General features: G+C 39.9%; 1 protein-coding gene across 2 annotated transcripts in view; it reads right to left on the minus strand.

Annotated features, from left to right (window-relative positions):
* The window catches only part of LOC150058421 (serine/threonine-protein phosphatase 2A 56 kDa regulatory subunit alpha isoform), a 51,287-nt gene extending 32,565 nt beyond the window's left edge, over window positions 1–18,722 (minus strand). Inside the window, exon 1 of one of the 2 annotated variants that reach the window (XM_090341226.1) lies at window positions 18,446–18,722. In XM_090341226.1, coding sequence (XP_090197352.1) covers window positions 18,446–18,644 — 199 coding nt within the window. In that variant the 5' untranslated portion in view covers window positions 18,645–18,722. Of the gene's footprint in view, window positions 1–5,855; window positions 5,948–18,445 lie in introns of those variants that run through there. The other variant, XM_090341227.1, reaches the window with a different exon arrangement.
* Between the last annotated feature and the right edge of the window lie 947 nt (window positions 18,723–19,669).

Genomic DNA, 19,669 nt, shown 5'->3' on the forward strand with positions numbered 1-19,669 from the left:
GGTAAATGTGAACAATAAACCTATAAAACATTTAGTTTTAAAATCAACAAAGAGTTGGTAACTAGAATGCCTAAAAGAACATCTAAAAATAATAAAAATCAATCTACAGGGGGAAAAAAGGTAAAAATACAAAAATGATCAATAGGGCCGGGAGTTTGGCCTAGTAGTAGAGTGCTTGCCTAGCATGCACGAAGACTGGGGTTCAATTCCTCGGTATCACATATATAGGAAAAAAGCCAGAAGAGGTGCTGAGACTCAAGTGGTAGAGCTCTAGCCTTGAGAAAGTCCAAGGACAGTGCTCAGGCCCTGGGCTCAAGCCCAGGACTGGTTAAAAAAAAAAGGGGGGCCTGGAGTTTGGCCTAGTGGTAGCGTGCTTGCCTAGCATGCACGAAGACCCGGGTTCAATTCCTCAATACCACATACAGAGAAAAAAAAGCCAGAAGTGGTGCTGAGGCTCAAGTGGTAGAGCTCTAGCCTTGAGAAAGTCCAAGGACAGTGCTCAGGCCCTGAGCTCAAGCCCAGGACTGGCAAAAAAAAAAAAAAAAAAAAAGTTCAAAGGACACTAATAAGACAAAGTAAATGGGCATAAACTGTATATATGAGTTTGTCCATCAAATATCATACATTATTGAATAGAAACTGGCTAAAGATGACAAAAATATACACAAGACTTTTTCCAGCACAATGAACCTCCCACTGTAAACGACTAAAAAGTGAATACAATACATAAAACAGCTATTTTTGATGCTGGAAATCCAGATTATGATGCAGAAGAGAAACAGAAACAATCACACTAGCTCTCTATATAGCAGCACGTTTCAGACAGACAAAGCACAGGAGGGAGACATTCCAAAAGAACAAGCAACCCAGGTGGGCACTGGTGGCTCATGCATGTAATCCTAGTTACTCATCAGCTTCAGATCTGAGCACTGTGGTTCAAAGCCAGCTCAGGTGGGAAAGTCCGTGAGATTCTTCTCTAATTAACCAAAAATGTGTAAGTGGTGCTGTGGCTCAAAGTGGTGGAGTGCTAGGCTTGAGGAAAAAAGCGCAGGGACAGTGCCTAGGCCCTGAGTTCAAGCCCCAAAACAGAAAAACAAAACAAAACAAACAAGTAGTCTTACTAAACTACTAAAACAGCTGGATTTCCTAAGTACTAAAGATAAAAGAAGTATACACGCAGAATGAAACTTTCTATTTGCCTATATTAAGGTGATACTTTTTTCTTTTTTGCCAGTCCTGGGGCTTGAACTCAAGGCCTGGACACTGTCCTTGAGCGTTCTCAAGGCTAGCACTCTACCACTTGAACCACATGAGCACTTCTGGCTTTTCCTGTGAATGTGGAACCAAGGCTTCATGCATGCTAGCCAAGCACTCTACCACTAGTCTACACTCTCGCCCTTAACATATAGTTTGCAGTGCTGAGGATCAAATCCATGGCATCATGCAAGTGGTCTACCACTGAGTTGTACATCCACAGTCTACAAATATAAATAAAAACCATTTAAAGTCTCTAGAAATAATCCTAAAGATTATGGGAACATCTAATCAGGAATGTCTGAAAATTCAGTACCAATGGTATTTGAACCAAGATAGATCCTTCTGCCTTGGCTAAAGTCAGGAAGGGACGCCACTCAAAAGCGTTGGACTAAGAACACAGCAATCCTTCCACCTTAAACTCAGTAACAGTAAGAAACAGGACACTGGCATTTCTTACTATCTACAGCCACCTGCTAATGAGACAAAGCTCTGCCCAAGGGCAGTAGAGAAATAATGGGTCAACTCAACCTATCTACCCATAGGCAGAGATACCACTCTGGAAAGTACCCTGAAATGCTGGGACCTTGGTCACCCTGGCAAACCAAAAAGACTTCAGGTTACTGCCCCTTACCCTTACATTAAAGTTAGTCCACATCTTTTCCCAGAGAAAATATTCATCTGCACAGTACAAAAGCATTCTAGTCCAAGTGTACTCTTAAGGACTGCAAGGGTCCTTAAGTTTATGGTGAAACAGAATGGGAGCATTTCTATGCTCCATGAATACCAGACTAAACCAAAATCAACTTGTTTTCAGGGGAGATCGAGTAACAGGAACAGATTGGAGGAGCTCTACTAGTGACAGAACAAGGATCAAATAATAACCCTGAAAACTACCTTCAAAGCCTCAATTTAACTGGATTATTAGCCAGTGGAGGAACAATCTGTGCTCCAAAGTACTGTTGGAAACAAGAGTCTTCTGGAAAACAGTGGAACTTAATAGCTGGGATGGTCAGGAAAAGACAAATGATTATATACACTGTCACCAGGGTGACTGGAGATAGTTGTGTCTCTCTGAAGAGCATCAGTGGTGGGGGGGGAACTTCATGTAAATAACAACAAAAACAAACAACAATAATAAGCCCCCCAAAGAGTGAAATTCAATACCCTTTCTTCTCTTACTTTCTCTTTCCCCTCCTTCCCTTCTTTAACATATAGCCTATACACTAGGGGAAAAAGAAAAACCAAACACAAACGGAAGAAACAACTTCAAAGAGAAACCAGATATGGATTTAACAGAATGTAACTTCAATCCAGCAAGGTGGCACACACCTGTAATTCTATCTAGTCAGGAAACAAAGGTAGGAGAATCAACAGAGGATGAACATGAGTTCAAGGTCAGCCTAGGCAAGGTAGTAAGACCCTATTTAAGAAACAAAATAAAAAAAAAAAAAAGAGCTGGGCTGGGAGGTGGGGTGCATAGTTCAAGTGGAAGAGTACTTGCCTAGTACATATGGGACCCTTGGTTTAATTCCCAGGACCACAGAAAATAAAAAAGAAATGAAGAACAGAAAGAAGGAGAGGAGATAAGATGAGAGGGAGGGAAGGGAAGAGGGAAACAGGAAAGGAGGGAAGAACAGACGTGAGAGAAGGGAAAAGAAGGAAGGGAGGGAGGGAGGGAAAGAGAAAGGGAGGAAGGACAGATCAGTATGCATTGCATTTAAAGAACTAGAAGAAACCATGATTGAAGAAGTGAAGAAAGGTATGGTGACAATGTCACATTAAATAAAGGACACTGCTGGGGTGGTGACCTATACTGGCAATCCGAGCTACATAAGAAACAGACCAGAAGGATCATACTTCAACACCAACTCAGGTAAAAAGTTCATAAAAAAGCCCCACAGCAGCTTGTGCTATCCTAGCTATGGAGGAAACATAAGTAGAAGGGTCAAGATTCAAGATTCAACATCAAAATCAAGGATCAGGATTTGGCCTACGCAAAAACAGACCCTATGACAAAAATAACTAGAGAAAGCAGGGCACTGGTAGCTCACCCTGGTAATGCTAGCTTAGCTACTCAGAAGGCTGAGGTCTGAGGACCAATGTTTGAAGCCAGTCAGAGCAGAATAATCCAAGATTCTTATCTCCAATTAGCCAGCAAAAAGCTGAAAGTAAGAGGTGTGGCTTAAGTGGAAAATGCCAAACTTGAGTGAAAAAGCCAAGTGAGAGGGAGAAGTCTTGAGTTCAAGCCTCAGTACCAGCACAAAAATAAATAACCAGGACAATAGGGATAGGGGTGGGGTGCCTGCCTAGCAAGCATGAGCTCCCAAATTCAAACTCTAGAATGCCTCCTCCCCATAGAAAACACCAGGATTTACAATAGAAAGAGTTGAAAACTATAATTTTTTTAAAACTCACTAAAGGGACTTCATCAGGAGATGTGAATGGCATTAGAAAGCATTAAGAAATTTGAGGATACATCAACAGAGATTATACAATCTAAAGAATGGAAAATAAGGGCTGGGGGCATAGCCTCATGGTACAGTGCTTGCCTTGCATGCACAAAGCCCTGGGCTCAATTCCTCGGTACCACATACACAGAAAAAGCTGGAAGTGGCAATGTAGCTCAAGTGGCAGAGCATTAGCCTTGAGCAAAAAGTGTCCGAGGACAGTGCCCAGGCCCTGAGTTCAAACCCAACTGGCAAAACAACAACAATAACAAAGAATGGAAAATAAAAAGCATAAAGAAAAATAGTATAAGTACTGGGAGAAATGAGAGAAGAGGGATAAAAAAAAAAAACCTATATCTTAATAAGACTATTTATAAAATGTAGTCCAGTCCTGGTCTCTAGTTTCTAAACCTTCTTCAAATCAAATAACTAAGGTATTACTGAAGGACAGTAGAAGTTTAAAGATCAATTATGGTAATGATACTGATCAACAGTCACATAAACTTCAGACCATCACAAATGTGATCAGAAGACAAACTTATAGCCCTCAAGATAAACTTACAGTCCTCTTGTTTTATCTTTAGAGTTGCACTTCATTTATACTAAACTAGACTGATAAAGTCATTGAAACAACTGTAAAAGAGAACTTCAAAACCAACACATAAAATGAAGAAAGTAACATTATATATGGTTGTTCGTAAGAAAAGTTCACTGATTTTTAAAATTTAGTATAGTAACATATTTTGGAATTTTTTCCTATATGGCTTTGTTGGTACTATCTTAAATGTGTCTTACCATAAAATATAGCCTATAGCTGGCTGTTGGTGGTGGCTTAAGCCTATAATCCTAACTACTCAGAACACTGAGATCTGTGTGGTTCAAAATCAGCCTGAGCAAGAAAGTCTGTGAAACTTTTATCTCCAATTAACCACAAGAAAATCTGAAATGGAGCTGTGTGGCTCAAATGGTAGAGCACTAGGCTTGAGGAAAAAAGCTCAGGGGTAATACCCAGTTCTTGAGTTCAAGCCCCAGGACCAGCACCAAAAAATAAATTAAAATGAATATAAATATATATACACACTCATGTTTACATATACATGTATATGTATATATGTATATATGTATATGTATGCATGTGTATGTATATATGTATACACAAGTATACAGCCCATAATGTCATTCAGTAAGTAGAAATACGATTAAATATTAATATACTATTACAAACTTTTTTCTTCTTGTCATCTTCAATAAGATCAATGTGATAAATTTCTGAGGAACAATCAAGTCTTTGTTACTTCTCTACATTTAAAGACAAATATCTAAAGAAGCAAGTGTAATCATTTGTAACAGCAATAGTCTTATAGATCATATATCCAATTACTTCTGCTCACATTTGAAACTTAAAGTAAGATCTCATGTAGGAAAGATTCATGCTACAAATTATAGAACAAGCACTGTATCATAGCAACCTAGCAATACCACTACCACTACAGTGACACGCTAAGGATACAATCCAAGATTCTAATTTAAGAAACTGGCACAGAATATAGGACATGTAGCTTTTTTTGGCAATGCCCCTAGAACATTAATAACTAAGACTCTAAAATCAGCCTTTATTTGAAACTTTAGAGACAGGGCTGTTGTAAAGTAACAATGGAAATATTTATTAGCAAGTGACTCACAGCATTTTGACTAAATATGACATATTACGGTTCTGTGGTCTCATTATGAATAAAATGGTGAGAAAAAAATTGTAGAGATCACATTTTTGGAAAGTCCAACACAATGCATACTATCAGTTTGATATTTTAATATATATCTTACCCAGAGCCAGGGGCCAGTGGCTCATACCTGTAATCTTAGCTATCTAGGAGGCTGAGCTCTAGAGGGTCATAGTTTAATTCCATTCCTAGCAGAGAAGTTTGTGAGACCCTATCTTCAATTAACCAGAAAAAAGTCTAGCTGAAGAAATGGCTCAAGTAGTACAACACTAGCTATGAGTTCAAAATCCTCAGTTAATGCCCTAGTACAAAGAAAAACCCAAGATTACTATCTAAAGCTTTCAAGGCATAAATACTTCCATGCTTTACTGTCCAAATATAAATATATCCAAAGAGTTAATTTTTATTTTAAAAATTAATTGTATGTTACCTTTTGTATGAACAAACTTTTTGATTAAACAGCAAGAACAAGGAATGAAGATGAGCGGATAGGGCATGTTATAGAGATTCCTGGGATGTGGAACTTAGTAGGCCAAATGCTGAAACCAGTCTCCTGCCTAAGAGAATAAATGGAAGACTTGTATCATTTCCTTAGTTCCATTTAAATGTAAAAACTACTATTCATTAAGAAAACAAGAGTTTAGAAACAACTTTATTCTCATTTGGGACTTTTCAGGAAAAAGTAAACATAACAATGATTATTTTCAGTTTTATCGTTGTGAAATTTTCTTCACACTGATTCCTGCTATAACTTTTAAGAAGCACCATCTAATCTAGAGAATAAAAGTATTACCTTCCTTAACAAGGCGTTCAATCCTACAGCAGGCCCTATGCTGCAAGGATAACTTGATTCTCTCCATTATAGTTAGGCTTCGGAGCAGTGAGGCATAAGGAATCAAAAAATTCTGAATTTAATGAAAACTATTGTATCAATTTTGAAAAGATAGTAAATTATTTTAATTGGATTTTCTAAAAGATTTATGAATAACCACCATAAAATTAAATACTCAGAAAAATATTTTCTCGTGATTCAATCCTCAACATGGCAAAAAGAAAAAAAGAAAAAACCCATTATTTTAATATAAGGAATGTATAACTAAGGTTTCAAATTAGTCAATTCAGTATTTCCAGAAATAAAAATTATACTCAGGAGAAATTCTATATTTTCAAGTGCCATTTATGATATTCTGTCATGTGGAAGCAATAGATTACAGGCTAACATACAGTGTACTGCATGATTTCTCCAATGAGAGGATGCTTAAAAGTTTGAGAATTTTCCTGTAGACAGGGAGATTCATTTTCTACCTTTGTACAATCTTTTGAGCTATTTTTAACAGTCATAAGTTTTTATAAAATTAAAGTCATTATAAAAGAACAGGGTATTTAAGAATATGACATTTCTCACTACACGTTCTTTAAATAAGTTTATTTTAGAAAATTATGAACACTTAAGACCTACTTATGACTCACGCAACTATTGTACTCTAAATAGTCATTCCATTTTTTTATTTTCTTTCTTGTCCGAGACTGGGATGTGAACTCAGTATCCAATGTTTTCGGTCATTGGCTTGCACACGATCACCTGATTCATGCCTCCAACCTCAAAACATTCGTAACCCTGGGGAAAGCTCATCTCTAGCTCTTAAAAAAAAGGGTGGGGGGGTGTCCATGCTTCACAACTGCAGTCCTAGGATCAAGGTTTGAAGCCAATCTGGGCAGAAAAGTCCCTGTGAGACCTTCATCTCCAATTAACCATTCAAAAACTGGAAGTACAGCTGTGGCTCAAGTAGGAAAGCACAAGCCTTGAGCAAAAGAGCTCAGGGACAGACGCCAGACCGAGTTCAAGCACCACAACTGATCAAAAAGAAGTGTGGGAAGTTGTTTGGAGGTGTGGCTTACTTGGTAGAGCACTAACTAATGAGTGAAAGCATTGGGAACTGAGTCCAAGTACCATCAACTTAGACCTTAAAAAAAGAAAAATCACAGTTCTCAAATGTGTAGGATCAACTAAGTAATATCAAAATAAATTGATACATCAAAAGCAATTCTTATTTATCTGGTAGTTAGGAGAATGATGCGTTATTTTTATCTTTCCTACATGGATGACAAAATTTCTTACAAAGGAAATACGCCTATGGGAAATAAATGTACCAGAGATGTATTTCATTGTTATATCTGCCACTTTAGTTCCATTTTGGATTCTAAGTTAAATCTAGTTCATTAACTGGAAACACAAATACATCTGAAAAGCTACTTACGGTGATGATAGAATTGTCTAATTTCAACTTGTCTGGAGTTTTTAAGATGAATAAAAATCAGTACTATAAAGTGATAGACTAATTAGCCCAATTGACTTTTGTATACAAGTCTCAGATATCTTGCCCCAATTTATTTCCCTCTCTCAAACTAGGAAAAATTGATCAAATAAAGACTGTTACCCAAAAAAAAAAAAAAAAAAAAAGACATTAAGGCAAGTGTTCTCAAATTTTCTTGAGAAAAACTTTTAGGTACTTTTAAGAGAGGCAAGATAGGGGCCGGGAGTTTGGCCTAGTGGTAGAGTGCTTGCCTCGCATGCACGAAGACCCGGGTTCGATTCCTCGGTACCACATACATAGAAAAAAGCTGGAAGTGGTGCTGAGGCTCAAGTGGTAGAGCTCTAGCCTTGAGAAAGTCCAAGGACAGTGCTCAGGCCCTGAGCTCAAGCCCAGGACTGGCAAAAAAAAAAAAAAAAAAAAAAAAAAATTTAAAAAAAAAAAAAAAAAGAGAGGCAAGATAATACTAAAGGAAGATGACTAAGATCGTGAAGCTTTGTAGTAGCAGAAGAATTTAAGGAACAAAGATTTTCTGCTTTAAAAAGTTTTAGAGGGGCGGGGAGTTTGGCTTAGTGGTAGAGTGCTGAACAAAGACCTGGGTTCCCAGTACCACATATATAGAAAAAGCTGGAAGTGGTGCTGAGGCTTAAGTGAGAGGTCTATCCTTGAGAAATCCAAGGATAGTGGTCAGCCCTGAGTTCAAGCACTAGGATTAGCAAAATAAATAAATAACTTACGTTGGTTTTAGTTTCTTCGTCTATGAAATACTATGGTGTTATAAGCAATCATGGATCAGTTATAAATCATTATAAATTTGTTAACTAGTACATAGTATAAAATTCTATTTTGAGTTAAATCATTATTTCATTCAACAAATATTAAAATAAAAGAACTTTCTAACTGCTATGTAAGAAGAAATGAGTATTAGATTTCAAAATACTTAAAATATGTATCTGTGTACGTGTATGTACACACACACATCGTTGCTTTGCCAGCACATTCCCCAAGCATACTGTGCTCACTATGGGTCTGTACATACCACCCTTTATGTGGACTTTGGACTCCATCTATCTTGGCCTTTTACGCCTCAGTTTACCTATCTGAATACTAGTCTATCAATCTTTTGAAATGTTTCTGCCAGTAAGCTTTCTTACCTTCATTTCTCCCTTTCATACTAAAATTAGGTTGTCTTTCACACACTAACCGAATACCACATACTCATCATACTAAGTGAAACTGCCTGTGCAGAAGTTTATATTCCCCACTAACTATAAATATTTAATACATTTAGTTACAAAAGAAGAAGTACTCACTGTTTTATTCACTTTAATGAGTAACGTTTTAATCTCTTCAATGGTTCACCTAAGTTTAGGCATCTAATTTTTAGCACTTAGTTAAGCATTTGATTTTAGCCCTATTTTTTTGGGTGGGGGAGAGGGGGTACTCCTGGGGCTTGCTCTGGGCCTGGGTGCCATCCCTGAGGTCCTTTTCACTCAAGGCTAGCACTTTAGCAATTAAGCCAGGAGGCCATTTCCAGCTTTATTTTATGATTAACTGGAGATAAGAGTTTCATGGACTGAGTCTCCTGTCCCCGCTAGTTTTGAACAGACTCGTCACATCTCAGACTCCTGATTATAGGCATGAGCCCCTGGGGAGGGGAACACTAAATTTTTGGAACAAAGCAAGTACCTAACTTCACAGCAGACAAACTTTTTCCTTTGGTCAATTAACAGGAAAATGGCAGTTGTGTTTTGCTTTTTTAAAAAAAGTTATATATTTCTCCAGGAGTTATATCTTCCTATAACATTAACAGATATTTATCTTTAGAAAAGTTTTAAAAACCCAGTTGGTTTGGTTTATCAAACTCAGAGGTTTTATACAATATATATATATAGCTTACTTATTTCATCCTGTTCACGTTTACCAGTTTAGAGGTACAGAGCTAACAATGAGTTCAAATAATCTTTGACTTCTGATAATAACTGCAAGTCTAGAATTCTTTACTAGTGTGAAACAAAAGCAAAACTAACAAAATATATAAAATATAAAATATATGATTTTTGAAGCTATATTTAAGATTTTATATTCTTTTTTTTCCCTTTTATTGTCAGGGTAATGTATAGAGGGGTTACAGTTACATTCATCAGGTAGTAGGTGCATTACTTCTCACACATTGATATCCTTTCTCATGTTTTGGTCCCCGTTTCCTTCCTCCCACTCCCTCCCAATCATCTTGTTTCCCCCCCTTCCCTTCCCTAGAGATTTTATATTCTTGCCCAAGCATTAAAAATTATTGATTCAGGCAATAACCTGCTTAGTCACTGTCTATGTTTTTCAACTGAGCGAGTATCTGAAGGCTAAAACCTCTCATTTTCCTCCCTACTTTACAGGTTGCTTGATTAAATGACTATAACGCTGATTTTCTTAGAATAAGAATAGATCAGTTCCCACAGAGTCTGAAGAGACTGACTCCTAAGGTCCCAGTTAGCGCTGGAAGGCTCAACTGGATGACCTGGTAAGTGTAACTTGCACTGCCATTCCAGTAGGAGGAGTATGTTCCCCAGAAATCTCTGGCCTTCAGCACCCAAATCAGAAATAGGTTCTCTGAACTTCACCATGTGGAACCTACTGTAGCAAACAAAGTAGCTTCTTTTTTCTCTGAATCAAAATTACAAAATCTAAAATTCTTTATTCACTCAAAAAGCCCACAAAAACAAATCCCTTTAAGAATGAGTTCAGAAAGATAGAAATAAGAAAACAGTCTTAAAACTGCTTATTAGTCAATTATCCTGCTAGAACAAGTAGTCTGCCTTGCATAAACCCAGCCTGACATGTAAGTCTTTCAGCAATTAGGTTCCTTATTACATAATAATGCACCAAAAGTAATTATATGTTTTAAATCTGTTCCTTTCATCTCCTTCAAGGATATCCTTAAAAATAGACTGTACCTCAAATTTTAAGAAGTAGTATTAGCTAATTATTTCAATTTATTTGATTTTAAGTATGCACAAGTCAATGTCTAGAGACAAACCTGGTTTCTTTTCCACACAAGTCATTTTCCTACCAACAAATCAGTGTTTCATACCACTCATTATAGTTATTGGCAAAATACAATAGCAAACTCCTTTGTTTTAAATCTATATTTACACTTATCCAAGTATTAAGACCCCAGAAATTGAATCCACTTCAAACATGATTAAAAGAAAAAGAAAATATAACAGAAGAGAATCAAGAATCACTTTTTTTTTTTTTTTTGTGGAGACCATCAAACACTAATGGAAAAAAATGCAATGAATAGGAAGGGGGAAACGGGAGACTAGAAAACAACAATACCTAATTTCTTCATCACAACAGGGATTTTTGTTTACAGGACCACAGTTATTATGCACAGAACAGTCTATTTGGTATGATAATGAAGTTGAGAAAACAAATCATGACACCTGCTTTCACATGAAAAAAATTTACCATCTCATTTCTGGAGAGAGAACATCTTATATAACAATTGAACATTCATCCCAAACAAATACATATATTGCTCAAAGTGGTGAGCGGAAAGGCAAAAGACAAAAATAGGAACACGGAATAACAGTGGTCCTGGCACATCACTGTCCTACCTTCAATAAAGAGCTGTGGGCCAGGTATAATAGTCATACAATCCTAGCTACTCAGGAAGTAGAAACTAGGAGATTTGTTTAAGGCCACCCTGAACAAAAAATTAATGAGAACTTCTGTCTCAATCAAAAGCTCAATATGCGAATATGGATCTGTCATCTAATTTATTTAGGAAGCACAGTAGGTTACACTGTGGTCTAAGACAGCAAAAATGCAAGGCTTTATTTTTATTTTTGGTAGTTCTAGGGTTTGAACTTAGGGCTTCAGTTTGCTAGGCTGGTATGGAATTGCTGAGCCACACCTGAAAGACTACTCCCCCCACACACTCTGGTTAATTTTATTACAGAATCTTGTTCCTGCCTAGATGTACACCTCCTTTAGGCTTGCCATGGTTACTGGAATCAGGCTCTACCACCTGTGTCCAGCTTCCCTTCTATGGGGACAGTCTTGAAGATTTTCTTCTCTGGCTAGCCTGGCATGTGCCATTGCACCAGTTATGAGCTAAGAAAGGATCTGCCAACCTTTTTCTGCTCTGGATGATCCTCTCCTTCTCACCCTCCCAAGTAACTAGGATTATAGGTTTGAGCTGTGAGTGTCCTAGCTGCAAGACCCTATTTAAAAAAAAAAAAGAGCTAGAAGAATGACAAGTGGTAGAACATCTTCCTAAAAAGGACAAGGCTACCCTGGGAGTTGGGCCTAGTGGTAGAGTGCTTGCCTAGCATGCACGAAGACCTGGGTTCAATTCCTTGATAACACATACATAGAAAAAAAGCTGGAAGTGATGCTGAGGCTCAAGTGGTAGAACTCTAGCCTTGAGAAAATCCAAGGACAGTGCTCAGGCCCTGAGCTCAAGTTAAGGACTGGCCAAAAAAAAGGACAAGGCCCCGAGTTCAAACCCCAATACTATCAAAACACTCTCCCCCCGACCTCTGTCTCCCTCTCTCTCCCTCCAGAAAAACTCTGTGCTCAAAATGAAGGTACAGGTGGCTCCTGTAAGCTTAGCTACTCAGGAGGCTGAGATCTGAGAGTCTCTGTTCAAAGCTAGCCCAGGCAGGAAAGTCCATAAAACTTTTGTTTTAATTAAATATTTTATTAACATTGATTTTTACACCACCATAAAACTTTTATCTCCAATTAACCATCAGAAGCTGGAAGTGGAGCTGTGACACAAATAGTAGAGCATTATCCCTGAACAAATAAAGCTAAGGGACAGTGCCCAGGCCCTGAGTTCAAGTCCCAGTACCAGCATGTGCACTCATACATGCGTGCACGTGCACGCATGCACGTGCACGTGCACACACACACACACACACATACACAGTAAAATGACAGACATGAAAACATTCTAGAGAAAAATACTTCTTGATACAAAATAATTATAAGGCAGGACCATACACAGTTAAGTTCATTTGTTTAATACCTTTTATTCAAAACATTCAGTAGTAATATTAAGTCTAGATCTTCAAGAAGCAGAATAAAATGTCCAAAAGAAATCAATTTTACATTTTGAAGTGGAGTCATCACCTGTTATTCAGAATGATTCAGAATAACAGGATTCAAACCAGACAAACCTCTACCATACATCTCAATTTTACCTGCCTGGCCTGCTCAGTTTCAGCTCTAAAATTTTACTATAGAAAACTGGCTACTTGGGCATAAGGGTAATAGCTAGGCTTCAATTCTGATAATTCATCAAAATCTACTGCATGGAATCATCACACCTAAAAGTCCAGAATCTAATGTATTCTGCCCTAAAGGAAAGCAGCTGATTAGCTATAGGGAGCAGCAAAGTGAGTGAAATGTAAATATCAGGTGAAGTGAGGGCAGGAAATGTTAATGGGCTGGGTAATGAGCCATGAGTATCGGAGAGAAAAGGACACAGTCTCAATTAATGAAATAAATCAATAGACAGATGATGCTAAACCAGTGATTCTCAACCCTGACTTCACAATAGCTTCACCCAAGGGTAGCTTTTAAAAACAAGGGATTCTACCTTACACCAATTAATTTAGAACGTCCTGGGACTGGGACCCAGGTATCAATATTTTTTTAAAGCTTGAGAAGTACATAGTAAGGGCTGAGAGCTAGAGTGCTAAAGAGATAAAAATACACATTAGTGTCTATCCCCAGCTCCTTATCATTGTAAAAGCTAGACTGAAAGAATAAAATGCACACTTACTATTTTTCAATTTTGTAGATAAACATGTCTTTGAAATTCAAGGGAGCAATAACTACAAAGACTTACTCATTTTTGTGATTTTTTTTTAATCGAGAAAAATGTTCTGGCAGGTGAAAATGATTAAACTGAAGTTCAAAGGGGTTAAACAACTAGTTCAAAGCAATTGTGAGTCATCACTGATGCAAAAAAGCAACTTAAATCTACTACTTAAGAGGATGGTACTCTACCCCAATAGTTGGACCAGCTTGTCATATACATTCTTCCTGACCTGTTACTTCATTCAGGTAGATACCTCAAAAAATAATCCAAGAATCAAAAAAAAAAAAAAGGCAATAAAATGTGAGAGAAGACAGGGATCCCGAACAGGAATTATAAGATTGTTAAACTTACATAGGAAAGCTTTTCCTTCATGTGAGGAGTACACTAAACACTATATTTAGCTATTTCTCTTATATATAAAAAAAGTAGGAAAAAAATAGGTCTCCAAGAAGGGATATAACAGTCCTAAAAGAAAATAATCCTGAAATGACTAAAATGTCATATCCCTTTAAAAACATTTCATGTATTTGGCTGGGAGTTTGGCCTAGTGGTATAGTGCCTGCCTAGCATGCACGAAGACCCAGGTTCGATTCCTCGGTACCACATATATAGAAAAAGCCAGAAGTGATGCAGTGGCTCAAGGTAGAACACTAGCCTTGAAGAAAGTCCAAGGACAGTGCTCAGGCCCTAAACTCAAGCCCAGGACTGGCAAAACAACAACAACAACAACAACAACAAAAACATTTCATGCATTCAGATTAATTTCAACTCTTCTATAATCTTGAGTTGTTAAAGTATAGTACTGTCCCCCTACAACAAGTGAAGATAGTTGTGAAACTTCACATCATGTCAGTGCTCTTGTTCCATAATTAACTTGGAAGACCACATACCTCAGGAAAACTGCTTTAGCCAAGCAAATAACTTCAGTTAGCAACACTGTTCAGGGCTCACTACTTTCACTGAGACCCAGTTTTCAAGAGTAGAGCAACAAAGTATCTCAATGATACTTGGAAAGTTCTTCACTTTATCCCAATCTCAAAACCAGTTTCATATTGTTCTCTGCTGCCTCTTGGCTGTACCCTATAACAAATGTGTATTTATACAATTCTGATTATTTGACAATTCTGATTATTCTTTGACTTTTAAAAAGAAAGAAAAATACTCTTACTACAGCTTTTAGTATCTTCAAATCTTTACCCTATTTTCATTTGATATACTCACAAAAAAGAATGCTACAGCTTTACCTCACTTCACTTAAATCACATATGAGAATTGGTTATAAAATCATGCTTTAAATGCATTAGGAAAATTTACTACTTACATAATCCTATTAATAATCCTTCATTTAAAATATTTTAATCTAGATTTTTTTCAAATATCAAAGAGAATGGAAACTAACATTCTTTGCCTATTTTTAGGCACTTAAATTATTTCACCTAATCCTCTCAATCCAGGGGATAGAAGGTATTATCCCCATTTCACAGATAAGGAAAATGACTCCAAAAGCCTTCAATTTACCTTTGACCCAAGAATAACCTTAGTAACCCATTTTTTTCTACCACACTGCTTTCACATTTACATAAAACAAAAATACTGAAATCTTCTGAACTGAGTCCTAATATCAGTTGCAACACCATCCTGATAAACTGTCACAAGACTGAAACTAAATCTGTTTATGCCTCAAATTTCTCATCAATAAAATGAGTTAGGATGACCCAATAAAATATATTTGTATAACTACACTGAGCCAGCAACAGTCAAAAAACAGGTAACAAAGGAGTAAAAGTTCCACTGGTTATGAGCAATACTGTTTGATAATTAAACATAAGGAAAAAGTAAAATAATTTCAAAATCCTCAAACACTATGTAAGTGTAAGACAGCAGGCTACTTTAACAAACCAATTCTTCCCCAAATTTAAAAAACACATTGAACGGAGTTAAAAAAAAAAAAAACACTTCTATTATAAATAGGCAGAGATTTTCTTAAGTTAAATTTCCAAATTAATAAGTACCAAATGAAAAGTTTAAGGTGTAAAATTAATTCTATGTTAATGTAAAATTCCAATGAAAACTGCTAAATATTCCCCCATTTTATTTTCTAGCATCTAGCTCTCAGTGGGGTTTACATAATTATAACAAAGGATAGTATTGACAAATATTACACTTCACAATAAGTCAGTTTGGAAGCTTTGGAATTTACATAACAGTATTTCTCTCAACAACAACAACAAAAAAACTTTTTAAGAGGTTTGTTAAATATTTTCCATAACAATTTATTTTGAACATTTTCACCGTCAAACTTTTGTAACTAAACAATTTTGCAAAAAGAAACTTCCCATAGATGAAAAAGTTAGACTGTTTTGTTAATCTTTACTTATAGTATACTTTAAGGAAAAGTATTTGGCACCTTTTCAATTACAACCCAAGTAGACAAAATGTAACTTAAGCATGCTGGTATAAACACTTGAAAGCTCTTAGATGCCCATGGATATCTGAATCACTGTACAGTATGATTATACTGCTGAGCAGGAAGAAAAATTCTTCTGTACACATATTTAAAGGCTTTCCACTGTTTTCTGTTAAAGCCACAAATGGAAAAAACTACTACTGACAGAAAAAACACACAACACTGTGGTATCAAGAACAGTGCCAAGCCCAGTAGTGGCTGTGGCTCCTGCCTGTCAACTTTGGGTACTTTGGGAGGGAGGCTCAGATTGTGGGGGTGGAGGTTCAAGGTCAATGCTGGCCATTTTCCTCTACAAAAAGCTGCACTTAGTGCCTGTTATTGTTATTGGGAAACCTAACATAGGTGGTTCTCCTATGCCAAGACAGAAAAGAGAAACCTAGTATAAAATAAAGGAAAAACCAGGGCTGGAGGTTAAGGCTAAATGTTAAGAGTATCTGCTTAGCAAATACAAGGCCTGTAACCACCAAAAACAGACAAAAAAAAATCACAATAACCAAAAAAACCACTGCCAACTACCAAACAAAGCAAGTGAATTTCTAAAGGTCACTTGTCAAGTACTTTGGCACATGGAGTAAAAGTACCCATTAGTAGGTAATCCAAGAAAAGGCTTGAATAATTCCTCATGTGGTATTCTATGCTTTGATGAAAATACCTAGAAATCAATCTAAAGTTTTAATTTTATTTTTTCTTGACTAAGGACCAAATACATTGTCAAGTGGTTGAACCAAGCACCATATACTTAGATGCATGGGGAGGGGGGTGGTCAGGCTTTTATAATGTATTAAAGTTGCATCACCTGCTTGAGATTAATAACGTTTGATATTCAAATATTTTATTAAATAAAAGTGAAAATGAATATAAGAAAGCAGATATATTACTAAAAGCAAATTACATATGGAAAAAGTGCTACTACCACACTTTCAAATGGCAAAATTAATTTGACAATTTAAAAAATCAAAAGCAATAAAAGTAATTATGTCTCTAATAAGGGCAAAAACTTAAATCTATTAATAGCAATTCGATATCCTAATAGCTAAGATAATATGCTTTATTTGCTATTACATCACTCTAGAATTATATGAAGTCTTAGCAATGGTATTGCCATGCACTAGGCTGGGGAAATGTTAAAACTGTAGCATGCTAAGAAACAATCAAATAATAAGGGCACTAGCAGAGACTAAACGTATCTTCAAACCTCTTCTTAAAAACCAATTTGATTCTGGCTCTGAGATGCCCTTGATTTAGAAGCACTCCAAGAGGCAGGGCAGTGTAGGGTCTGAATAGGGTTTCAAAGCTATTGTAGGTCAAGTGTGATTTGATCCGGGGTTTTCTTTAGAGTCCCTGCCAAAATAAGGCTGAATTTGTAGGCCCAAAGGCAAATCAGAACCAGATTAGCCTTGGAGGGGATGCTGGATCCTTTTCAAATGAAATGGAAAATCTGCTGAACATTTATCTAGTTTAATATGAACCTTTCATTTCCTGGCCTTGTAAAACAGATGATGTAGATTTCTATCAGGCTTCTTCTGTGGCTAGAAATTTTAATGTCTAGGAACATAATCGTCTTGTTCCGTAGCGACTTCTATGTCACAAAAGGCAAAGACTGAAAATTGTTAAGCTGAAAAGCCACCAATTCTCAAACAGGCAAGAACCAACTTACTAAAAAGCCTCTAGACCTAGTGGGAAAAGTAAGAAAACGCCAAAAGGAGTGCCAAGCACTCCTGCTAGGCATTAGGCACGGATACCAATCTGAATTACTGTACAAACCTTACAAAGTCCCTGGTAATCGCTGCCCTGGGAACGAAGTCCCCTTTTCACTGCGACGCAACCACTACCTATCTATTCCTTTATACCTCTCCACATGGACAGTGTGCCTCCTTCTGAGAGAGAATTTCGAAGACGATCGTTAAGACCCAGGAGTAAATAAGGTACCACAACCGGTTCTATTTCCAGGCGGCCCCTAAAGGTCAGCTAACTTTTGCCCGCTGTTGGCGGGAGGATTCCCGATCCGCTCACTTAGGAGCGATCGACGGAAGCGGAGGGAAGAGTGGGTGAAGACCAGCTTGATCACGGGGAAAGTAAAGGGCGAGAGCAAGGAGTGGCCAAAACCAGTCCCAGAGACTCGGTGAAGCGGGGGAGGAGGGTGGAAGAAGTGGACGGGGACGCGAGAGTGTCCACGGAAGCGCAGGTCCCCCGGCCAGCGCGCAGGTGGGCAAGGGGTGGAGGCCACGGGCACGCGAAGAGCTCAGGTGAGCGGGGGAGAAGGAAGGAGCGAGCCTCCGTGCAGCCGAGGGGTTTGAACGGAGGGGTGGGAGGGAGATCGGGACACGGAGGGGGGGCGCGCTTCACACCCCGCGGCATCCCCAGCTGAGCAGCAGCCCCGAGCCCCGGACGCGCCCCGGCGGGGAACCTACCTTTGAGCTGGGGCAAGGGGTGCAGCTCCGCCTGGCTGCCCTGGCTGCGGAACTGCGAGGAGCCCTGCGAGCGCTTCTGTCTCTGCGCCTTGCGCACCGATTTCCGGGTGAAGCCGTCCACTTTCTCCGAAGCCGAGATGGCGGCGGCGGCGCTGGCGGCCCCCACCGCCGGCGGCGGCGGCAACGACGACGACGACATCTCCGCGGCGCTGGCGCTCGGCAGCTCCGGCGGCGGCTTGCACGGCGGCTCGGACAGCGGCGGCGGAGACGGCGGCGGTGACGGCGGGAGGAGGAGGCGGAGGAGCGGCGGCCACCACAGCCCGCGCCCCCGGCCGCGCCGTCCTCCCGCTTCCCGGAGCCACCGAGCTTCTCCTCGCCGCCCGTCAACGCCTCACGGCCGCATCTCCACACCGGAGCCGCCCGGTCCCCGCCGCGCGGCGCACTCCCGGGGCTGGCGGAGGGAAGGGCGGGGGCGGAGGGGGTGAAGAAGTTGTTGACTCCGGGCGCGGAGCGCGGGTGGAAGGGAGCCCGAAGTTGGGGACGAACGGAGGTGGCGAGCGCGCAGGGGGCGTCCAGTCCCCTCAGCTCCCGTCAGCCGCCGGCCCGGTCCGCACCTCAGCGGCTGCTGCCAGCGCCGCCTGCCCAGTCTGAAGCCTTCTTCCCGGGCGCTGCCATCGCGGGTCCCACGGAGCCCCCGCCGCGATGCCCCCTCTCTCTGCCCTGTCAGCGCGGGCTCCTCCTCATCGCGGGACCACCGCCCCGACCTTGGGCGCGCACGCACTCGCCCCGGGCCGCGCGGCGCGGGCCGAACCTCCTCCCCCAGGCGCCCGCCGGCCGCCCACGGAGAACCCCCGGCGAGCGACCGCTACTACTAGGGAAGGTGGTTGGTCCGGGCGGGGAGGGGGGGTGAAATGTGTGTGCGTGTGCGCGCGCGCAAAGGCGCGCGGCCCGGGGGAAGGGCCTCGCGGGGGGTGGGAGGAGGAGTTTGACTGACAACTTCCGCGGGGTCCCGCCAGCCTCTCGAGACTCCGGAGGGACGGGAAAGCATGCCAGTTCTCCGAGCCAATCGTAGGGCGAAGCGGCAGAAATGAAGTGAGGCGGGGCCTCCTAGGCAGTCAATCAAGTATCTGGGGCTGGAGGGGGGGTGAGGCCGACGAGAGGGCGTGGCTCTATGACGGACCTCGGTCACGGCCAATCACAAGTGAAGCTGGCGAGCCGGAGGGG

The sequence above is a fragment of the Megascapheus bottae genome, chromosome 10 (assembly GCF_031878675.1).
Source record: "Megascapheus bottae isolate mThoBot1 chromosome 10, mThoBot2.hap1, whole genome shotgun sequence".
In the NCBI taxonomy this organism is placed as follows: Eukaryota; Metazoa; Chordata; class Mammalia; order Rodentia; family Geomyidae; genus Megascapheus; species Megascapheus bottae.